At 34.9% G+C, this 21064-nt stretch overlaps 1 protein-coding gene across 1 annotated transcript in view; it reads left to right on the top strand.

Annotated features, from left to right (window-relative positions):
• Positions 1 to 21064, top strand: part of LOC136039515 (RNA helicase aquarius-like) — a gene marked incomplete in the record, with an annotated part of 134775 nt that overhangs the window by 86599 nt on the left and 27112 nt on the right. The window contains 3 exon segments of the mRNA XM_065723311.1: positions 1843 to 1971; positions 11137 to 11427; positions 14006 to 14195. Of these exon segments, the coding sequence (XP_065579383.1) occupies positions 1843 to 1971; positions 11137 to 11427; positions 14006 to 14195 (610 nt within the window).

Raw genomic sequence — 21064 nt, 5'->3', positions numbered from 1 at the left:
AAAGCTACTTACTGTATGTAGTCTCTTTAAACTTTATGCACTACTCCCTTGCCTTTAGTCTTCAGCCATTTAAGCCTCCTCCAGCAATGAAAAAATATACTCTCTCTGAGGATCGGAAACCAACTGTCTCTTATTTTAAAAGTTCTCCAAAGAATTATGAACTTCGGATTATAACATCACGTGATTGTTTTCAGATTTGAGAATGGTCGAGACTTAATAATAATATAAAGTAAGATTATGACTCTTAACACAGACTCATAAAATTACGACTTTGTAGCAGGGTACATGCGGCTTTCTCATTTAAGAAGTAATTTCTGTGAGGGTTATCTTTGAGTTCCTGGGGATCGTGGGGAAGACTTTAAAAAGGACAGCCTTTCAGGTCTGTAAATATATTATTGAAGTGGTAAAGAAAGGAGAGTAATTTGAGTTTGGTTGTTTTCTGTATTGTTGTTTATTGGGGATTATTTCTAATGTTGTTTGTATTGTGATGTATATTATTAAATACTGTGTTGTATGGTATTGTGTAGAGCTAAGATTCAACTGGCTACAAACTCAATGTAATATTTTAAAATCCCTTTCTAGAATTCCTGACCAAAGTGTTGAAAGCACAACATTTTGTTGAAATAGCTGACAAAGGATTGTTACAGCAATTCATGTTGCTTAGGCAACGTAAATCTATTTGTTGTTGTTCAGTGTTGCAAGCGCAATATTTTGTTGAAATAGCCGACAAAGAATTGTTACAGCAATTCACGTTGCCTAGGCAACGTAAATCTACTTGTTGTTGTTGAGTGTTGCAAGCGCAACATTTTGTTAAAATAGCTGACAAAGGATTGTTACAGCAATTCACGTTGCCTAGGCAACGTAAACCTACTTGTTGTTGTTCTGTGTTTCAAGCGCAACATTTTGTTGAAGTAGCTGACAAAGAATTGTTACAGCAATTCACGTTGCCTAGGCAACGTAAATCTACTTGTTGTTGTTTTTTTTCTTGTTGTTCTTCAGTGTTGAAAGCACAACATTTTGTTGAAATAGCTGACAAAGGATTGTTACAGCAATTCACTCTGCCTAGGCAACGTAAATCTTTTTTTTTTTTTTTCTTGTTGTTGTTCAGTGTTGCAAGTGCAACATTTTGTTGAAATAGCCGACAAAGGATTGTTACAGCAATTCACGTTGCCTAGGCAACGTAAATCTACTTGTTGTTGTTTTTTTCTTGTTGTTGTTCAGTGTTGAAAGCACAACATTTTGTTGAAATAGCTGACAAAGGATTGTTACAGCAATTCACTCTGCCTAGGCAACGTAAATCTTTTTTTTTTTTTTCTTGTTGTTGTTCAGTGTTGCAAGTGCAACATTTTGTTGAAATAGCTGACAAAGGATTGTTACAGCAATTCACGTTGCCTAGGCAACGTAAATCTACTTGTTGTTGTTTTTTTTTGGGGGGGGGGGGAATGAGTGAAGACTACTATTTATGATATTTTTCTTGTGATGTATATTATCGAATGTATTGCATGGCCTTCTTTTGATTATAATAAATTAATCATTATATTTCTAGATTTTAAGACAAACTCTCTTTATTTAAAGTCGTAGCCATGTTCCTACCCGCTGGTGACTGGTACCGGCGGGTAACAGTTAGTGTATTGTTATAACATTATATTGTATAACAGTAATGTACACGTGTAATAACATTAACTGTTATAATAACTGTATATTAATATATTGCAAATACCCGATTTTCCTGGGGGGGAGGGGCGCTAGGGATTTCATTCTGACATATCTTATTAGAAGAGTGTTCAAAATATTGAGGATCGTGCTCCATTGTTTCCTTACAAATTCTTTGTTACATTGCAGATTGACGTTTGAAGAGGTACTTGAGAAGCGGAAGAATCCGGACTGTTCAACCCGAGGGCAAAAAATAATAAATGTTGATCCATATACGCCCCCTAACCCTGGACCGTACCCATTCAACAAACCGAAAACGTACGTAGATATTCTCGCTTCTAATAGTCTTAGCTGTCAGCTATGTTAAAAGGTCTTAGTAAATAATTATGTGTTATCATAGCCTAATATTCTAAGTGAGATTTTTAATATCGGAATGACACAGAAAGCTAACCGTTATTTGTACACGAAGGGTTTTTTTGTTAGTTTTGCAACTTATGTTTCTTGTTTTCTTCTTTTTCATAGTTTTTTTTTATCTTTTTTTTTCTCTTCTGCTGAGGAAATTTTCGTGAAAAATTACAAGAAGGAATCAGTGATTCCGAAATCTTTTAGAATCAATACTCATTTTAGCATTGAAAATGAATCAAAAAAAAAAAAAAAAAAAAAAAAAAACAATTGAAGCCTTATGACTTTAAATTACGTGACTTCTGAGCAGAAACAAAGACGTTTTCAGTTTTCCAAAGACTTAAATTTCTCGAAAACCTTTTAAGGAAGAACCTAGTCTTAGCTGCAAGCGATATCAAAAGGTGTTAGTAAATAATGTTACTATAGCCTAATATTCTAAGTTAGATTTTTAATGTCGGAATGACACAATATGCTAAAGATTATCCGAGAATTTAAAAGAAATCCCAATAAATAAAAGAGTAGTAACAACTTTATGGAGAAGGAGGGGTACTATGCAGCCCGTGCGTTAAAAGATTTTTTGAAAGTGTTAGAATAAAGTAAAAATTTCATGCTTTGAAAATAAAGCTCTGATTCTCATCCAGTATAATTTTTAACTCTTTCCAGCTTATTTTTAGCTATTAATAACGTTTCGGCGAAAACAGTAAATTTGAAAGGAATGTTTCTATTCAACGTTTCCCAAAATGAGAATTTAAAATCGGAAAATTCTGATTTTGCCACGTTATGAACTTATGAATACCGTGTTATATGGCCTTCTTTAGACTATAGTAAATTTATTATTATCATTATTTTAGTAAAATTTAAAGTCTTAGCCATGTTTTTAACTTGACCGCTAACCCTAATAGGTTTTCTTCAGCGCAAAATTGTTGTTAAATTTACTTATTTGTTTTTGAATGTGGATTAATAAATTTATGAACTTTATGAACGCAGTATTTATAAAATTTATTAACGCAGTATATTTTTTATAATTGATTCAACAATGCAGATTTTTTTTTTCTGTCGATAAATTTTGTGGTTGGTTCTATAGCCTATTTTTTATTTATGTAATATGTTTCTTTCCATTGATGAAACCTAACCTGAACAGCATTATTATGTCCTACATAAGGGCACAAGAAGGCATGCATAATTATCCCCCCCCCCAACTTTGGTCGTTGTTTTGTTGTTCTTAATGATTCGCTAATTTAAATTTTAGTTCTATTTATTGTATTATTTTGTAGACAAAGTGGTTTTTTCGTAATTTTTGCAACTTGTGTTTCTTTTTGTTCTTCTTTTTATATAAGGTCAGATGTTTTTGGTTGGTAAATAAATTCAAATGATTCCAGTTGGGATAAAAAAAAATGTTGTCTTTGGAAAGAATCCAGAAATGTTTTCCGAATCCAGAATCCATTTACAAATTATTCCCCTGCATTCTTTCATACTTGCTGGTACGACTCTGTGCATATATATGCTTATATAGCAAGTGAACATACCGATTTTAGCAGAAGTAACTGTTCTAGGGGTCGGCGGCGTATAAGTGTCGGAAACTTGAGGACAGGTTCCCGTGCTCTAATTTGAGCTTTAAAAAAGCCTATTCCCCCTGAAAGTTTAGTATAGTTAGCATGATAATTTCGTGGTCCAAATAAATGTCATCTACGAAGGGGTGGAGGTAGGAACTTTAAGACAAATTTTGATACTCAAATTTGAGCTGTCTAACCATTTTTACAAATTTTAAATGTGTAGTGGAGCATTTTTCTGAGCTATGTAAAAGTTAGTGTTCCGGAGAGGAAAGGGATAGGTATAAAAAAGGGGTAGAGAGGAAAGGGGTAGGTATAGGAAAGGGGTAGATGTAAACTGTTGTAAATATCTTTTAGTCCCTAATTCTGGCACTAGGTCCACTTTTGACCATTTCATAAATGTTTTTCAAGAATTATTCCTCTTGGCAATATGTCACTGTTATATTCTTTTTTTTTTCTTTTTTGACGAAAAAGATGTATTTTTCGCATGAGTATACATTGGGGAAAATTATGAATAACAATGTTTTTAATTTAATATTTTATAGAGGAATATTTTCACTAGTATTTTTCGTGGGTAAGTTTTCTAAACACTAATTTTTGGATCGTTTGTTTTCCGCTCGAGGGGGAGTTTGCCGGGGGTGAGTTTTTATATAGCTGTTTTATATTGCAAATGCTGTAATAAGGACAGCTATAAATTTGCTTGGAGATTTGACACATAAAACATCAAAATTGTGGAGAGCTTCTAGAGTAAAAGACATCTTTGGGGTTACTTAATAGTTGATATACCTCATTTTGCATGGTGCAATTTTGGGCCATGCACCACCTAGGCATTTCTAAAATCTCAATGCCCCCTCAAAATATTTAAATTTTTTGTCGAAATTTTACGTTTATTCACCTGAAGAATCTTAAAATTTCATTAACTCTGATCGTCCTTAGGTATATTTTACGCTGATGAAAAACATTGTCTTAATGCAGCACCTTTCGTACAATGTATAATGTCATTGAAATATCATTGTCATTGAAGCCAAAGAGACAGAATTTGGTGTGTCATGGACAGAATGCAAATTTTGTCCATGACACACCAAAATATTGTCATGTCCCACAGGTGAGGCCGGCGCCCCACGTTAGGAATCACGGAACTAGACCTTTGATCATTGCGAATGGAAACTGATTTGTTGCATTAGTTGGAAAAATGTAGAAAAGTATGTCTTAAAAAAGTAGACATAGACGTCTACTTTTTGTGATCATTTATGATCTTTATTTTTGAAGGTCATCACACAGACAACCACGGTTTTGGGTTAAAAATTGAATACCCTAGATTACGACTGTATGCAAGCTTAAATATCACCGCTGTTGATAGTATAGCCTAAAGGCCGAATCTAAAATTCTTACAATTCTAATTTAATCGTCGGAAAATCTTTGTCAAGCAGGACCCTCCCAAAAGACTTCTACTTTTTGTGATCATTTGTGATCTTTATTTTTAAGGGTCACCACGCAGAAAAACCACGCTTTTGGGTTAAAAATTGAATACCCTAGATTACGACTATATGCAAGCTTAAATATCACCACTGTTGATGGTACGGCCTAAAGGCCCTATCTGAAATTCTTACAGTTCTAATTTAATCGTCGAAAAATCTTTGTCAAACAGTCACAGCTGAACCCTCACGGACTACATTATCCTGCTGATATTCTCTTTAAGGAACAGATTAGAAAACTGATTTTGAAAATTATATAGCAATTATATCAGCAATAATTAATCAGCAATTATATGCTGATATCAAACAGTTCGTGGTAACGAACTGTAGTAAGGAGCGACCCGGCTCAATAGAAACCAAAACTCTAAAAAATGGAATTTTGATAACAATAGCTACATCAAAAGAATCGTATTTTAATGCTGATTTTAAATATATAAGTTTCATCAAGTTTAATCTTGCGCACCAAAAGTTACGAGCCTGAGAAAATTTGTGTTATTTTAGAAAATAGGGGGAAACACCCCCTAAAAGTAATAGAATCTTAACGAAAATTACACCATCAGATTCAGCGTATCAGATAACCCTACTGTAGAAGTTTCAAGCTCCTATCTACAAAATGTGGAATTTTGTATTTTTTGCCAGAAGGCAGATCACGGATGCGTGTTTATTTGTTTGTTTGTTTTTTTTTTTTTTTTTTTTCCAGGGGTGATCGTATCGACCCAGTTGTCCTAGAATGTTGCGAGAGGGCTCATTCTAACGGAAATGAAAAGTTCTAGTGCCCTTTTTAAGTGACCAAAAAAATTGGAGGGCACCTAGGCCCCCTCCCACTCTAATTATTTTTCCAAAGTCAACGGATCAAAATTCTGAGATGGCCATTTTATTCAGCGCAGTCGAAAAACCTTATAACTATGTCTTTGGGGACGACTTACTCCTCCACAGCCCCGTGGGAGGGGCTACAAGTTACAAACTTTGACCAGTGCTTACATATAGTAATGGTTATTGGGAAGTGTACAGGTGGTGTCAGGAGGATTTTTTGGTTGGGGGGAGGGGTTGAAAAGAGGGGGATACACTCGGGGAACTTTCCATCGAGGAATTTGTCATGGGGGAAGAAAATTTCCATGAAGGGAGCGCAGGATTTACTAGCATTATTTTGAAAAAAAACAATGAAAAAATAAATAGGAAAAAGTTTTTTTCAGCTGGAAGTAAGGAGCAGCATTAAAACATAAAACGAACAGAAATTATTACCCGTATGAGGGGCTCACCTCCTCCTAATACCTCGCTCTTTACGCTAAAGTATTTTTAGTAATGTCAACTATTTATTCTACGGCTTTTGTGGTTCAGGGGTCATTCTTAATGAATTGGGCCAAAATTCAAAATTTAGTGTAAAGAGAGAGGTACTGACGAGGGGGCGAACCCTCTCATATGTGTAATAAAAACATGAGAATAAAAAATTCTTTACGTAAGCTAGTTTATGAGTTACGTATATCTTTTACTAATAAAGAGATTCGTAAAAAATTAAAAGTTCTAGTTGCCTTTTTAATTAACCAAAAATTGGAGGGCAACTAGGCTTCCTCCCTCGCTCTTTTTTTCTCAAAATCATTCGATCAAAATTATGAGTAAGCCATTTAGCCAAAAAAAAAAAAAAAAAAAAATGCAAATTTCGTTTTAATTATTTCTCTGCGGAGAGCCAAAATCAAAACATGCATTGATACAAAAACGTTCCGAAATTAAATAAAGAAAAACAAGTTTTTTCAACTGAAAGTAAGGAGCGACATTAAAACTGAAAACGAACATAAATTACTTCGTATATGAAAGGGACTGCTTCCTCGTCAACGCCCCGCTCTTTACGCTAAAGTTTTTTACTGTTTTAAAAAGAAGAGCTGAGAGAAAGAGTCAAACTTTAGCGTAAAGAGCGGGGCGTTGATGAGGAAGCAGCTTCTTTCATATACGAAGTAATTTCTGTTCGTTTTAAGTTTTAATGTCGCTCCTTACTTTCAGTTGAAAAAACTTGTTTTTTTTTTTATTCTATTTAAGGAACAGATTAGAAAACTGCTTTTGAAAATTATATAAGAAGTCTGAAAATGTCAGTTACAGCCTCTGGGCCTAACAGTAATGATATAGTGCTGTAAGCTAAGTAACATACAGTAACTGCTGTAAGCTAAAAGCTCTTAGAGACGTATATATATTGTACCTTTCCCTGGTTTTCTGAATTTATATATTTTGGTTGCTATTGAGTAGATTTGTTTGCATTATCACCTTTTTGATTTTCATTAAAAAGTGTTTTTTACTTTGTTTTAAGCTTTACATTTTTATTTTTCTGTTTTTTCTTTTGGACATTTTCTCTCTTTTTTATCAATGTTGGTTAAAACTCTTTTAATATAATTTTTTCTCTGAGTGAGCGGGATAGAGTGAGTGAGTGAGACTAGTGACGCTAATGAAAAACATTGTCTTAATGCAGCACCTTTCGTACAATGTATAATGTCATTGAAATATCATTGTCATTGAAGCCAAAGAATGCAAATTCTGTCCATGACACACCAAAATATTGCCATGTCCCACAGGTGAGGAATCACGGAACTAGATGAGTGAGTGGGGATATCTGCCGAATTCTCTGCTATTTGTCTTGTTATTTATTATACTGGTTGAATTGGCTTTTATTTTTCTTGGCTTTTCGCTTCTCCTGGGTTTCGCGATGAATGTAATGTCTTTTGGTTTCGGACAGATGCCATCTTCGGATAGGAAATTTTTATAGAGCTTGAAATTTTGTATGCCAATATTGGATTATATCATACCACCCTATCATTTTGTGTCATAATATGATATCTCATACCTCAAAACAAGAAGTAATGTGGAATATGGACTTTTTCCGGAGAGAGTGATCAGAAGAAATTTAAGCGAATTGTTTGGCTATATGAACAATAGCCGTCCTCAGCGAAATAGAAGAAATATTACAAAAATCAGCGTAAAATCTTACTCACGGTCAAAAATCCTTCTGGATCTTCAGAATCAAAAATTAAAATATTTTTTCGAGATTCTTCTTTGCTCCACAAATGACGAAGGAGAGAAAAGGAGAAAAAAGTGACCCTTGGACATATTTCTGTGTTTCAGTGCTCCACTAGCGGCGACAAAAAAATAGAAGAATAAAAAAGGAGATGTCACTGCATACCATGCGAAAAAGTGATTTTGTTTGTTGCTCAATATGGGGGAATATAATTCTCCTAAATGGGATTTTTGGCTATGATTTAATTACAATGTTGCAGTTTCCATGTCGATCTGACACCATTTTCATGGGGTTTCAGGTAGCTATTATTTCAGCTAATGTTACTGGTAAAACCATATTGCCTAAAATTGCAGCTTGAAACAATCCAAGGATTTTTACTTGTGAAGCTCCAGGGACGATGATCAATAAATTGCTTATAGGGTTGTTTAGTGATTAGGTGCAGTTGGATGATCAGTAGTTTCCCACTCGAGTTTCCACTCCCTAGAGGACCACACATAATTGTATCTTTAGAAATGTTGTTCTAATTGCAGCCGTCCTTAAGGAAAAGAATTCAGAGTGGAGTCTGATTAAGGTAGACTTGTTTACAAGTTTCAGTTGATGGCCGGAAATGTTTATCAAAATTTCCATATGTTTCTTTTAACAATAAACTTCTATCATTAAGATTAACGGAAATGACAGTTAATCTTCCCTTGTATCCCTGGCCATGGAGCCTTTGTCTTGAATACTAAACTTCTTCTTCTTCCTCATTCCTGAAATCAGCTTCAAACGGCGATTCTTCCTCACTTGACAGTTTTTTTTTAAACGTGTTTTTTAATTTTTGGTTAATATGGGCTCGAGTTCACTCTTAACTAGGTCGTATCTGACGCTGTAATCATAATTTCAATCAGTCCGGTCGTTTTAGAATCAGAATCATTTGGTTAATACAAAAACGTAGTCAAGAGCTTCCAATTAATTGGTGCTTAAACCTTCAAAGAAAAATAAACTGAACCATCACTTAGTAACCACTGACTTGTAATAAGACACAAATGCATATGAGAAGCGTTTTACGCATACGTTAGGCGGTTTTTAATCTCTTATTTACTTCTTTCATCACAAATGGTGGTAATATGTTGCTCTGTCTATCATTCCTGTGACAGAACTGGCCAAATTTCGTGACGCTCATAAAAGGACGGTTCTTAATTTTGTATACAACCTTGTATTCATTTATATTAAATAAAAAAAAACAAGTTTTTTTTTGCTGAAAGTAAGGAGCGACATTAAAACTTAAAACGAACAGAAATTACTTCGTATATGAAAGGAGATGCTTCCTCATCAACACCCTGCTCTTTACGCTAAAGTCTGATTCTTTCTCTCAACTTTGCTTTTTAAAACAGTAAAAACTTTAGCGTAAAGAGCGGGGCGTTGATGAGGGAGCAGCCCCTTTCATATACGAAATAATTTCAGTTCGTTTTAAGTTTTAATGTCGCTCCTTACTTTCAGCTAAAAAAACTTTTTTTTTTTTTATTTAATTTCTGAACGTTTTTGAATCAATGCATGTTTTGATTTTGGCTTTCCGCAGAGGAATAACTAACACGAAATTTGCAAGATTTTTTTGCTAAATGGCTTTCTCATAGTTTTGATCGAAAGATTTTGAGAAAAAAGGAACGGTGGAGGAAGCCTAGTTGCCCTGCGATTTTTTGGTTACTTAAAAAGGCAACTAGAACTATTAGTTTTTTACGAATGTTTTTATTAGTAAAAGATAAACGTAACTTATAAATTAGCTTACGTAACGAACTTTTGTAATCTCATGTTTTTATTACATATATGAGGGATTCACCCCCTCGTCAGTACCTCACTCTTTACACTAAAGATTAAATTTTGTCCCAATTCATTAAGAATGAACCCTGAATCACAAAGTTTGTAACTTGTATCCCCTCCCACGGGGACTTTGGGGGAGTAAGTCGTCCCCAAAGACATAGTTATAAGGCTTTTCGAGTACGCTTAATAAAACGGCTATCTCAGAATTTTGATCCTTTGGCTTTGGGAAAACAATTAGCGTGGGAGGGGGGCCTAGGTGCCCTCCAATTTTTTTGGTCACTTAAAAAGGGCACTAGAACTTTTCATTTCCGTTAGAATGAGCCCTCTCGCAAGATTCTAGGACCACTGGGTCGATACGATTACCCCTGGGGAAAAAAAACAAACAAATAAACACGCATCCGTGATATGCCTTCTGGCAAAAAATACAAAATTCCACATTTTTGTAGATATGAGCCTGAAACTTCTACAATAGGGTTCTCTGATACGCTGAATCTGATGGTGTGATTTCGTTAAGACTCTATGACTTTTAAGGGGTGTTTCCCCCCATTTTCTAAAATAAGGCAAATTTTCTCAGGCTCAGAACTTTTGATGGGTAAAGCCTAAATTTGATGAAAGTTATATATTTAAATTCAGCATTAAAATGCGATTCTTTTGATGTAGCTATTATTATCAAAATTCCATTTTTTATAGTTTTGGTTACTATTGAGCCGGGTCGCTCCTGGGGTTGCGCCCCGGGTTGATAATATAATTTTTTGTATTTTATCATAATTTGAAATATAGTTCATATGTAATATATTCATAGTTTTATATGTATATAATCATTCATAATTTTACTATGTACCTTTATATATTATATACAATTATATGCATGCAATTTTATAATTTCTTATGGAATATAGTTTCATTTGTATGTTTGATTTTTTAATTTTGTATAGTTTTGTATTATTTATTTGCTTGAAACTGTATAATTCCATTTATAACCTTTGTAATTTTGCAATATTTATCTGTTGCATCCTAGTTTTACATTAGTTTTACTAGTTTTACATACCCAATTTTGTTAACCTTAGTAAATAAAGTGTATTTCAATTTACATCGCTAACTTACCCTGAATAATTTTGGATTCTACTGGGGCTTAAAGGGCCAAAAATTTTAGGAAGATCTGAGACAAAAAATTATTTTTCCTTCTCCCCCCCCCATCTTAAGCTAAAATTCTAGGTCAGGTCTAGGCCATTTCCTGAATTATAGGGTTTTTTTATTATAGAAATGCTGTTCATTTCACCCCTACGCAAGTAGAAGCTATCCGGTCTGGAATGCAGCCAGGACTTACCCTTGTCGTTGGCCCTCCTGGGACTGGAAAAACCGATGTTGCAGTACAGATAATCTCAAATATATACCATAACTTTCCTGAGCAGAGAACCCTGATTGTTACTCATTCAAATATGGCGTTGAATCAGCTTTTTGAGAAAATTATGGCGTTAGACGTTGATGAACGCCATTTATTACGTTTAGGCCACGGTGAAGAGGCACTAGAAACTGAGAAAGATTTTAGTAGGTGAGTTTGACATAGACCAGTGAAAGAAACTGTAAACTCTGGTACAGTAAGAAAGGTTTATTCCAGTTAAATAACTGTCTTCTGCCTTTAGTCTAGGAAATTCTGTGGACGTACAGGCGTCCATTCGTAAAGATTAGGGGGTTAGCTGCCTGAGGCCAACACAGCTACGCACGTTCTTCTTCCATCCCAATCTATTCAAAGCCTCCCTCTTTAATATAATTAGGTTGCTAGCTACCGCTGAAACCCGGATGCTTGCTACCGCTCCAGCCCAGATTTAGAGTAAGTTCAATACCATAATTTAAAGTGCATTCCTTTCTTTGAAACTATTATAATAACGCCACGCAGCCCTCGGCGTAAGGAGTTTAATTTATGCAAGTTATCCTTTGCCAAAACGAATTATATAACAAATATTTGCTTTTATAATTACAATATTGAAAACAAAAATTACCATGAAATAAAATCTTGAATTGCAAAATTTTCAGTCATTAATATCTTAATATATCAAATGCTCAGTCTATTTTTATTAGTCCTTTCCATGGACTGTTCAAGATGTATAGTTTTCAATTAAACACAAATGACGCAATAGGCTTTAGACTTTTACGGTTAAGGGAGGGGAAGAGGGTAGTAGCCAAACTTCTGTTTGTAGCAATTTTGTTCGTTTCAAGTTTGATTTACATATTCAAATTATATCTTAATTGTTTTAAGATTTATTTTTTCATTTATATTAGTAACTGTTATCTGCATGTTTGTTATGACTGTTTATTTAATTTTTGTTCGTTTTCGTTTTATTTATTCTTTAACGGTAATTTCTGGTTGCTTTGAGTGTGGATTATTATAGGCGTATTTGTTTCTGCTGGTCTTTCTTTACTTTTCATTGAAAAGCTTCTTTTTCGATTTTTTTTAAGTAATCCCTAGAATTATCTCTTTACTATGATTATTTATTTAATTTCAGATGATTATTTAGTAAATTGTAGGAATTTACTTTTGCTGGTTTTAAGTTTGGTGTGGCTCTTTAGTTTTCTTGGAAGACTTTCTTTTTTCGACAGTTTTTTTTAGTTACTTAGCTTAAAAAGCCAATTCTTTTAATGTAATAATTGCTTGTAGTGTTTTCATCCACTGCGATGCCAAATATGCCATGTGAGGTTTTGAAAAAACTTTGCTAAAAAAGATGGGCAGTAATGTCTGTCACGTTCCTTCAAAAATTGTTTCGAGAGGGTTCCCAGGACTTGTCCTCTATTTTTCTTTCTTTTTTTTTACCGACAAACGACAATTTTATAGACAGTGAAAATAAAAATTATGTTGATAAAAATTAGGAATTGGAACTCAATCGTCGGCCAGTCCACACTGGTAGGCATAACCCTATTAGTAAAATAACACTTTTTGAAGTTATACTCCAAAAACCGTTATTTTAATGGTTTTTGGAGCATAAAACCGTTAAAAATGTTATTGGTGGCCCGTTTTCTTATTTTGCTGACGGTATTCTTTCTATTTAAGCAACCTTTACTTAACCTTTAGATTTAAAGGAAACGGGAACTTCCTGGGAGAGTGTGAAGAGGGAGGCCTTGAATAGAGTAGGTTCGAGAAGGAGCGTGCGTAGCTGTGTTGGCCTCAGGCGGCTTGGTGCTGCAGTGAGTTATTAGTAGTAGTAGTAGTAGTAGTTTACTTAACATTTACTCAGCCTTTACAACATTGACTAATAATCAGTAAGGGAATTTTGGTTCTTATTACAGCACAATTGTATTCAATGCCGTGTTGATGTAAACTCTCAAACGTAAATAAAAAATTACAAAGTTTTTAAATTACCTTGGACGTAAAGGCAAAAATATTTTGCCCCCTCTCCCTCCTGGATCTATATTAGTTTTATTTATAACTGAAAACAATGATTTTCTACGATTTTTCTTTTTGTTATATAAAAATTATTGAGTTGTTATGGCAGTACCGCATTTTTGTTAGCATTGCTGTGTTGAACAATCTAAACAAATAAGTCCAAGAACAGTCCAAAATAAGAAACAAATAAGAACAGTCTGAATCCATTCTTGAGATACGCCAATCTATCTATTGCATATATTCACTCCAATTGACTCGTCTGCTTTTGACTTTCTCCTCTAGTTTTCAGTTTATTTTTAGTTTCAGATTTTTATTTAGTGTAAGTTTTCAATTTAACTTTTTGTTTAATTTGTCGTTTCTACGTTTTGCGTGCAAGTCGAAGCTTTCGTTCATGTTAGTGCTCAATTTATTTAAGCTATTGCTTGAAAATGCTAAAATGCTTGAATAATTAATTATTTTGTAAATCGTTTTTGAAATTAACTTTTGAACAAAAATTTTGAATCGAAGCTATTATAATACTTTTATGAACTGTTATAATCGCACCATTCAGCAAGGGTCATCGCCATCGTCTTGATACTTGTCAAGTGTCATTATCATTGTCTTGACGCTCATCGACCGATATTCCGTTGAATTTGTCTTGCCACTCATTAAATGTCATTATTGTCTACGTTTCGACTTCTGTAAAAAGTTATCATCGTTATCAAAACAACTAAAACGTTTTATAAAACGTTATAATTATCTTTTCTTTCAGATACGGTCGAGTGAACTATGTTTTGGCAAAGCGATTAGATCTTCTTCAAGAGGTGCAAAGACTTCAGGAAAGTTTGGAGGTGCCAGGAGATGTTGCTTATACGTGTGAAACTGCTGGCTATTTTTATATGCAGCATGTATTAGCAAGGTGGCAACGGTTTCTTTCCATTGTCAAACCATCTTCACCAAGGGTGAGTCTCCATCATGTTAAGCTTTAAAATATAAGCCCATTCACAGTGAGATTTTACTAATACTAAGTTTCGGCTGGGGCTAATCTGAGCCAGTCAGACTTTTCATAGAGTTTTCTGATTGGCTGAAAAATTCTCTGAAAAATTCTGATTGGCTTAGTTTGCGCTAGCTAAATCTCGGTATTAGTAAAATCTCATTGTGAATACAACTGGCATGAAAACAATCGGCAAGATAAAGATTTTTCTATTTTCAAAAGGGTGATACAAAAACATTTATGAATTACTTAGCTGGAAATTAAGCCTAATGACTATGGTTCTCAGAATTCAAGTGTGTAAATTCAATTAGACGAAAAAGGATTTTTTTTTTTTTGCTTTTTAATGCCCGAAAGAGGACTCACGTTAGTAATTTGGCTATATTTTTGGCAACGCTGCATCAAGTCAAAATTTGTGTCGCTTTATAATTCTAGAAGCTGTGCTCATTAAAAAAAAAAGTGTAAATACTCTCTGACGACCCTGGCTGTACCTGATATACGACAAAACAATGAAGAACGAAGGATTATGATCAAGAAACAAAAAACCAAACGGGGGTTGTTTTTGGGAGATAAATAGAGAGAAACATAGATTCTGAGGGTATTTTTTATAACCCTATTAATGATGATCTAAAAAAAAGGAGCTCTACCCATAGTAGCCGAAAACTTAAAACACATCTAAAAAAAGAACTTTCAAGTAAAGAAGAATTGCCATTTGAAGTGGACTTATGAATGGTAACTATTTCAATTAATGTTTAAATTAATAATGATAATCTTTCAACTAACTTTCATTTAATTGTTTCAATCAATGTTAACGTTAAAAGTTCGTTGCGAAAATGAATTTACAGTAATCTTGAAAATAAGCCTACAACCCCACAAAATAGTTTCGGTCAAAATGAAAACTGTACTAGCGGTATCACCAAAGCCAAAACCCTCTTTATGAGAATTGCAGTCCCCTATCCTTCTTATTCTTTATTTTTTTGCCTGCCGCTAGTGGGGCGCTGAAACTTCCTAGAGAGATGTTTAAGAGCTCATTTGAAAACTGCTATATCTACGTGTTTTCTATAAGTAATAAAAGATAATGTTAAAAATAAAACGTTTGACAAATTTTTATAAAATATCAATTAGTCATCTTAAAACAAAATATTTCAGTAGACAGGCTGGGCTCACGTGTGGTGCTCCACAAGGCACGAAACTTGCAACGCTGTTGTTTTTAGCAGTTATAAACTTTGTCTTTTCTGAGTTTAAGGACAGGTTTAAGTACGTAGACAACTTGTCAGTTCTTCTGAAGCATCTCATTGTAAACTCCGAGGCAGTTCCGCAATTCAGTGGTGTAATAATGAGCAATTTTAAAGACCAATATACTATCAACAGCCTTCAAATCAACGAAGGAAAAGCCAAAATCCTCTTAAGAGGGACTTTGTAGGTCCTCCTCTACTGTATCCTAGTGTATTTTTGGCTGTTTTCGGTGTCACATTTAGCGTTGATTGCTCGTTTAGTAATCATGTTGATACAATTACTAAAGTGTCAAATGGTGCGATTCGTACCCTTATCTGACTACGTCGTTTTGGTTTTTCTGTGTCCCAACTTAAGACGGCTTATCTTAAATGAATCCAACCAATCCTCGAGTATGCTCGCCCTTTATTGGGCCCTCAAGTGGTGCCATCCATACCTAAGCGATCAACTTGTCACTTTTGCACAGAAAACTTTCTTAATAACTTCAGAAATTTGTTTCTATCATTACAATTTCTCACAGCTATTATTGGACAATGTTAGATATTTCAGTTTTTATTTTGTGTCTTCTGTGCTGAAGACGCTTCGTTTCCATACAGGCGAAATATCCGCATCATTTTAGTTTTTCGTCATTTATGCTCGCCCTTTATGGGGCCCTCAAGTGGTGCCATCCATACCTAAGCGATCAACTTGAGTCATTACAAAAAGAGCCTTTAAAGTTGTTCTTTCAGACGCATATTTAAGTTATGAAACGACATTATCTGTCCTACAACTACTGTCCTTCACAAACGTCGTTTGGGTTTGATCTGCAAATTTGGCCGATTTCTTCTTAGCAGTGAAAAACATAGAGAGATACTACCACCAGTTATGGGGAATAAAATAAACACAAGGTCAGCTAACAAAGTGAGACTGGAATTGCCTACTCCAAGAACAAACCGTTTCACCAATTCCTTCGTTCCTTTTTACATGTCAGGGTTTAATAGGTTATAGTCTCTTGTTTTTTTTGTTCTTTTTCTTGTTTTCGTAGTACGAGCTCCATTTAGTTGAACTTTATTTTAAACTACAACTGCTTGTACAAATAAAACTATTCTATTCTTGATCGCAACGGTAAAAACTCATTACCAACTTGCTTTTAATGATCTTTTGTTTGTGGCTTGTTCTTTCGCCCATTGTTTCGTTCGTTCTGTTTTGGTTGCTTTTTCTTTTGCACTGAGGAGAGCATGACAGCGGTCTTTGCTAAAATATCTGTTTTATCTATTTGTTTTAGTTACTGACTGAAAATCTTCCTTAAAAAAAAACTAAGAGAGAAAAAACGGGTTTAGTTTAAATAAAGCAATGGAACAAAATAAAAGATAAAAATGACAACACAAAAAACTTTAAATAATAAAAAATCAGAACTCCACGTCCGGGAACTTTTTTCAACAGAAAAAAAAATTTAAGGAAAAAGACATTTTTTTCTTGAAAAAAAAATCATTTAAAGAAAACGGCAACTAACACACAAGAGTGAAAAAAAAAGAACAAATAAAAAAACAAATAAATAAATACATTTTAAACACATCCAGAACTTCAAATACTGCAAATTGTATTTGCAAAAGGCTCCCGGACGTGGATTCGAAATTTACGTTTTTTTGTTATTTAAATTTTGTTGTTGATTTTCTTTTCTTTTCTTCTGCTGCTGTATTTAAATTGACCCCCTTCTTTCTCTCTTAATTTCTTGAAAAGGGAAAAGCAGTGTGGTCTAAGGGATTATTTATGAAAATCACCTTTGCTTGGGTTTTTGCTTCTGAATTATTTTTCTTTGTTCTTCATTAATTTATCATATAGCTTAAAGTACTTAATTGATTCCTGAGATCCTAGAACTATAAGGACACTCCATGAAAAGTAGAATATACCAAAAAATGATGAACTAAGGGTTGTTTCTCCTGGAACACTAAATAATTATTTTAGAAGCCATTTTGACCTAGTCCATTCCATACTTTAAATATTCTATATATTTGCTGTTTGTCGTATTCTTAGCTCTGGTACAGGCTATTTCTTCCGTAAGCAAGACGATTTTTGTTGATAAAGGTAAAAATATTTTAAGAGTAAAAAACTAAAATAATCTCATTTAATGAATTTTGTGTTTTTGTTGTTTTTTTTCTAGTTAATGACCAATATATTATGTAAGTTACTTGAAAAAAAAGTTGCAGTAGATGCATATATACAAGTGCTATTGTGGATAAAGATGATACGATATTTTCTAAAAAAAAATAACTATCACAAGACCCGATGGACTAAATCTGAATTTCGAGGTCAATAAATAAAAGCATAAAAAGCATAAACAAAACATAAAAAGTAGCTAAAACTATAAGACAGGCAAAAAAATGCCAAAATTAAAATTATCAGAATGAAAATCTGTTCATTAGCTATTATTAAACTGAGACTGGTCATAACATATTAAAAAGGTATAAACAGGTAAAAACCCAATAAAACCCTGAAAAAGGCTTGACTTACATACTTAAGGCTCTTGCTTGGCAACGTCGCCAGCATAGAGGGAATCTGAGGTCATCGCTATTTGTCGTCTCCAGAGTGTTCTGTCCTGGGCGAAGGTTGGACCTTCTTTTGGGTCGATGTTCTAAGAGAGAATTGACCGCGGATGACGTCCGCCCATCTCGCGCGTGGTCTACCACTAAGACGTTTCTAGCCGCTTGTAGTAGAATCGAAGTTGAAGATGAGCTGGGTGGGTATTTGAGTGGGAAGGCGAAGGTGATGGCTGTATCAACGCAGCAAGCGAGACTAGAGCTGCAGAAACTGGGATGGTAATTTAAAGGAATGGAAAAGTTCCAAGTTCTGTACCCTGTTAAACCATCTCACGCGTTTTACTTTGCGTTGGTGGTTTGTCTATGCAGCATCTAATTTCCTCATCTGTGTCTGAGTCATGGGTCGAGCCTCTAACGAGTACAGCATAACGCTAAAAAGAATATAAATATAAAGAAAATTCAAAAGGGACATTAAAAAAAGAAGGGGGGGGGGAAAATAAGTGAACAAATACAAAGCACGGGCTGCGTCCATACCAAATGATAAAGAGAGAACTAGCTGGATGTCTTGTTTTGTTTTCTATAATAATAATAATAATTCATTTCAAACCTCTTTACGTACATGAAATGCACTAAGAGGAGTACAAAAACACAGAAAAAAAAAAACTAAAAATGGAAACAAAAAATAAGAAAAACTCACAAAAAAACAAATAACATCTCTGCTACTTAAGCAACACAATTAAGCTACGCAATTAAATGGAAAGTCGACAATATTTTCTCAACACATGAGCCTGTCCGCAAGCTGCATTTTCGAAGAAATATCGAAAACGCCATGTCTACTCGAAATATACCGGTTGCGAGTCTATTGCAGTAGATAGTATAATTAATAAAGATAGTATAATAGTAGAAGTTTAATTGCAGAAGATATTTGCAAAAATGGAAGAATGTAGATCTAATTTTTTCGCTCAGATATTGTGAAAAAACCCCACAAAGGGACCAAGAAGAAGACTTGTAATGCGAAAAAACCGTTGTTTTGCCCAGGGATATTTTGTGAATCTGACTCGAGCCTGACTCGACTCGAGCCTGACTCGAGTCTGAGCCTGAATCTAACTCGAACAAGCAGCCTGTAAAATTTTCTAAGCTTTTCTTTAAACGTTGAGATGACAACCGTGTTGGTAGTTTTAATATTTTATTAAAACGGGAGACCTAAATAATTCAGAGAAGACGTTGCAGAAATAGTTAAATCCAACATTGATAGTAACGAACGTTGTTGAGACAAACCGTAGACGAGAAGCTCAGTTTTAGAGGAGGCAACTTGAAGCTCAATCCCATTGAGACCATGGCAAACTGTATGAACTGTATTTTGGGGAACCTGGAGATCATCTGATAGTAGAAGGATATCGTTTGCGTAGGAGAGGTGGCTGACATGAACATAGAGCTCAATTAGAAAAGGAAGAATATTTTTAGTATTGGTTCGGATGGTACTATTGAAAAAAGCTCGACTAAGCATAGATCTCCTTTTCACACCTGTCTGAAAGGTGATGGATTTGCTCAGCTGACTGCCTAGCCACACTCGTACGGACACATTACCATACCAATTCCACAAGAGACGGCAGAGAAAAGGGTTTATTCCACTTCTCAATAGAGAAAAAATTGTATGTGAATGGATAGTGGAATCGAACGCTTTTAAAACGTCGATTGCACACCCTCACACAGGTTCTTTTTCAACATCCTATAGTGGTCTAGAATAGCCAAAAAATTTCATGCGTGTTTTACACACCCAAGCCTTCGTGAAACCCGAACTGGTTGTCCCCATGGTCGCACTTTGTGTTTATTTCTTGGAAGGTCAGCTATTCAAAAAGCTTACCAATTGTGGAGCAAATAGTAATTGTTCCGTACGATTCACAAATCTTTGGGTTTTTGCCCTTCTTTAAGACACGGGTAACAAGACCTTCCGAAAGAGCAGTTGGAATATAATTATGAGAAATACAAGCCTGAAATAGTAGTGATAAATACCGTATAAAAAGTGGGGTAGCGTATAGGAGGTGCCCAGTTTATACCCCATCGTATCCTGGGGCTTTACCAGGTTTCATTAGATGAATCTGGGTCTTGACAGTTGAAGGTGTAACAATGACAAAGTTTCTTCAGTGGTCAAGTTTTGACATATGGTGGAGGAGATCGTGTTTATAGGTAGCTTCAACCGGAGGACGATCGTCGGATAAAAGCGAAGAAAAATGTCTTCCCACGACGTAAATCAATAGGGTTAGATTGCAAGAAGGAACTGAGGAACATTGCAAGGAGGAACTTGGAGGATGTCAGCTTTGAAATTCTCCTCTAAATTTGCTGGGGATCATTTTTTATCTCATGTGTTGCCGTTTGAACTTGGCTATTTTTCCAATGGCAGAGAGCATTTGGAAATCGTGTTTGGTTGACTTACAATTGAAAAAATTACACCTGAGCGAGGACGATCAGAGTCAGCCTAAATCTGAAACCAAAACTTGTGACGGTGCTTGGTATCTTGCAATTCATCATCTTCTTTCCAAGTATGTTTCTGTGTCCCTATTTTGACCTTTATCGGAGGTACAGATGCAGAAGAGGCAACCTTAAGAGCATGCGTCAACTCACCTAGAAAGCACTCGAGGTCTAGAGGGTCCCCTGTCAGTGAAGTAGACAAAAGGCAGAAAGGGCTAGCTGATCTCATGATACTTTTGTAAAACAACTGGGTCCTGTTTTATTTTATGAAGGGGACATGTAAATGTTGAACTGGAGGCGCAGTTGGTCGCTTGATAGAATGTCATCTGAAACGACGGTAATAGTGGTAGATTTAAGTTCTTGATGATCAGACAGGACAAAATCGAGGTTTGAGGTTGACCCAGAGTTATGAATATAAGAGAAAGGTTTAGATTTAGGTGGGACAGGTTTTCCAAGCGGAAGTGACGACAGAAACATTTCTTTAAGTGACAGTAAAGGGTAATTCAATTCGTGTTGAAATCAGGACAGATGACAAGCCACCTGTTGGTAGCTTGAATTTTATGGAGAATCGTTGATAATGACGCACAAGCTGATGCAAACTTCGTATCAGAAGTATGGGAAT

The sequence above is a fragment of the Artemia franciscana genome, chromosome 19 (genome assembly GCF_032884065.1).
Source record: "Artemia franciscana chromosome 19, ASM3288406v1, whole genome shotgun sequence".
Classification (NCBI taxonomy): Eukaryota; Metazoa; Arthropoda; class Branchiopoda; order Anostraca; family Artemiidae; genus Artemia; species Artemia franciscana.
The sequence above is the reverse complement of the archived record's forward strand: the minus strand, read 5'-3'. Positions and strand labels throughout refer to the sequence as shown.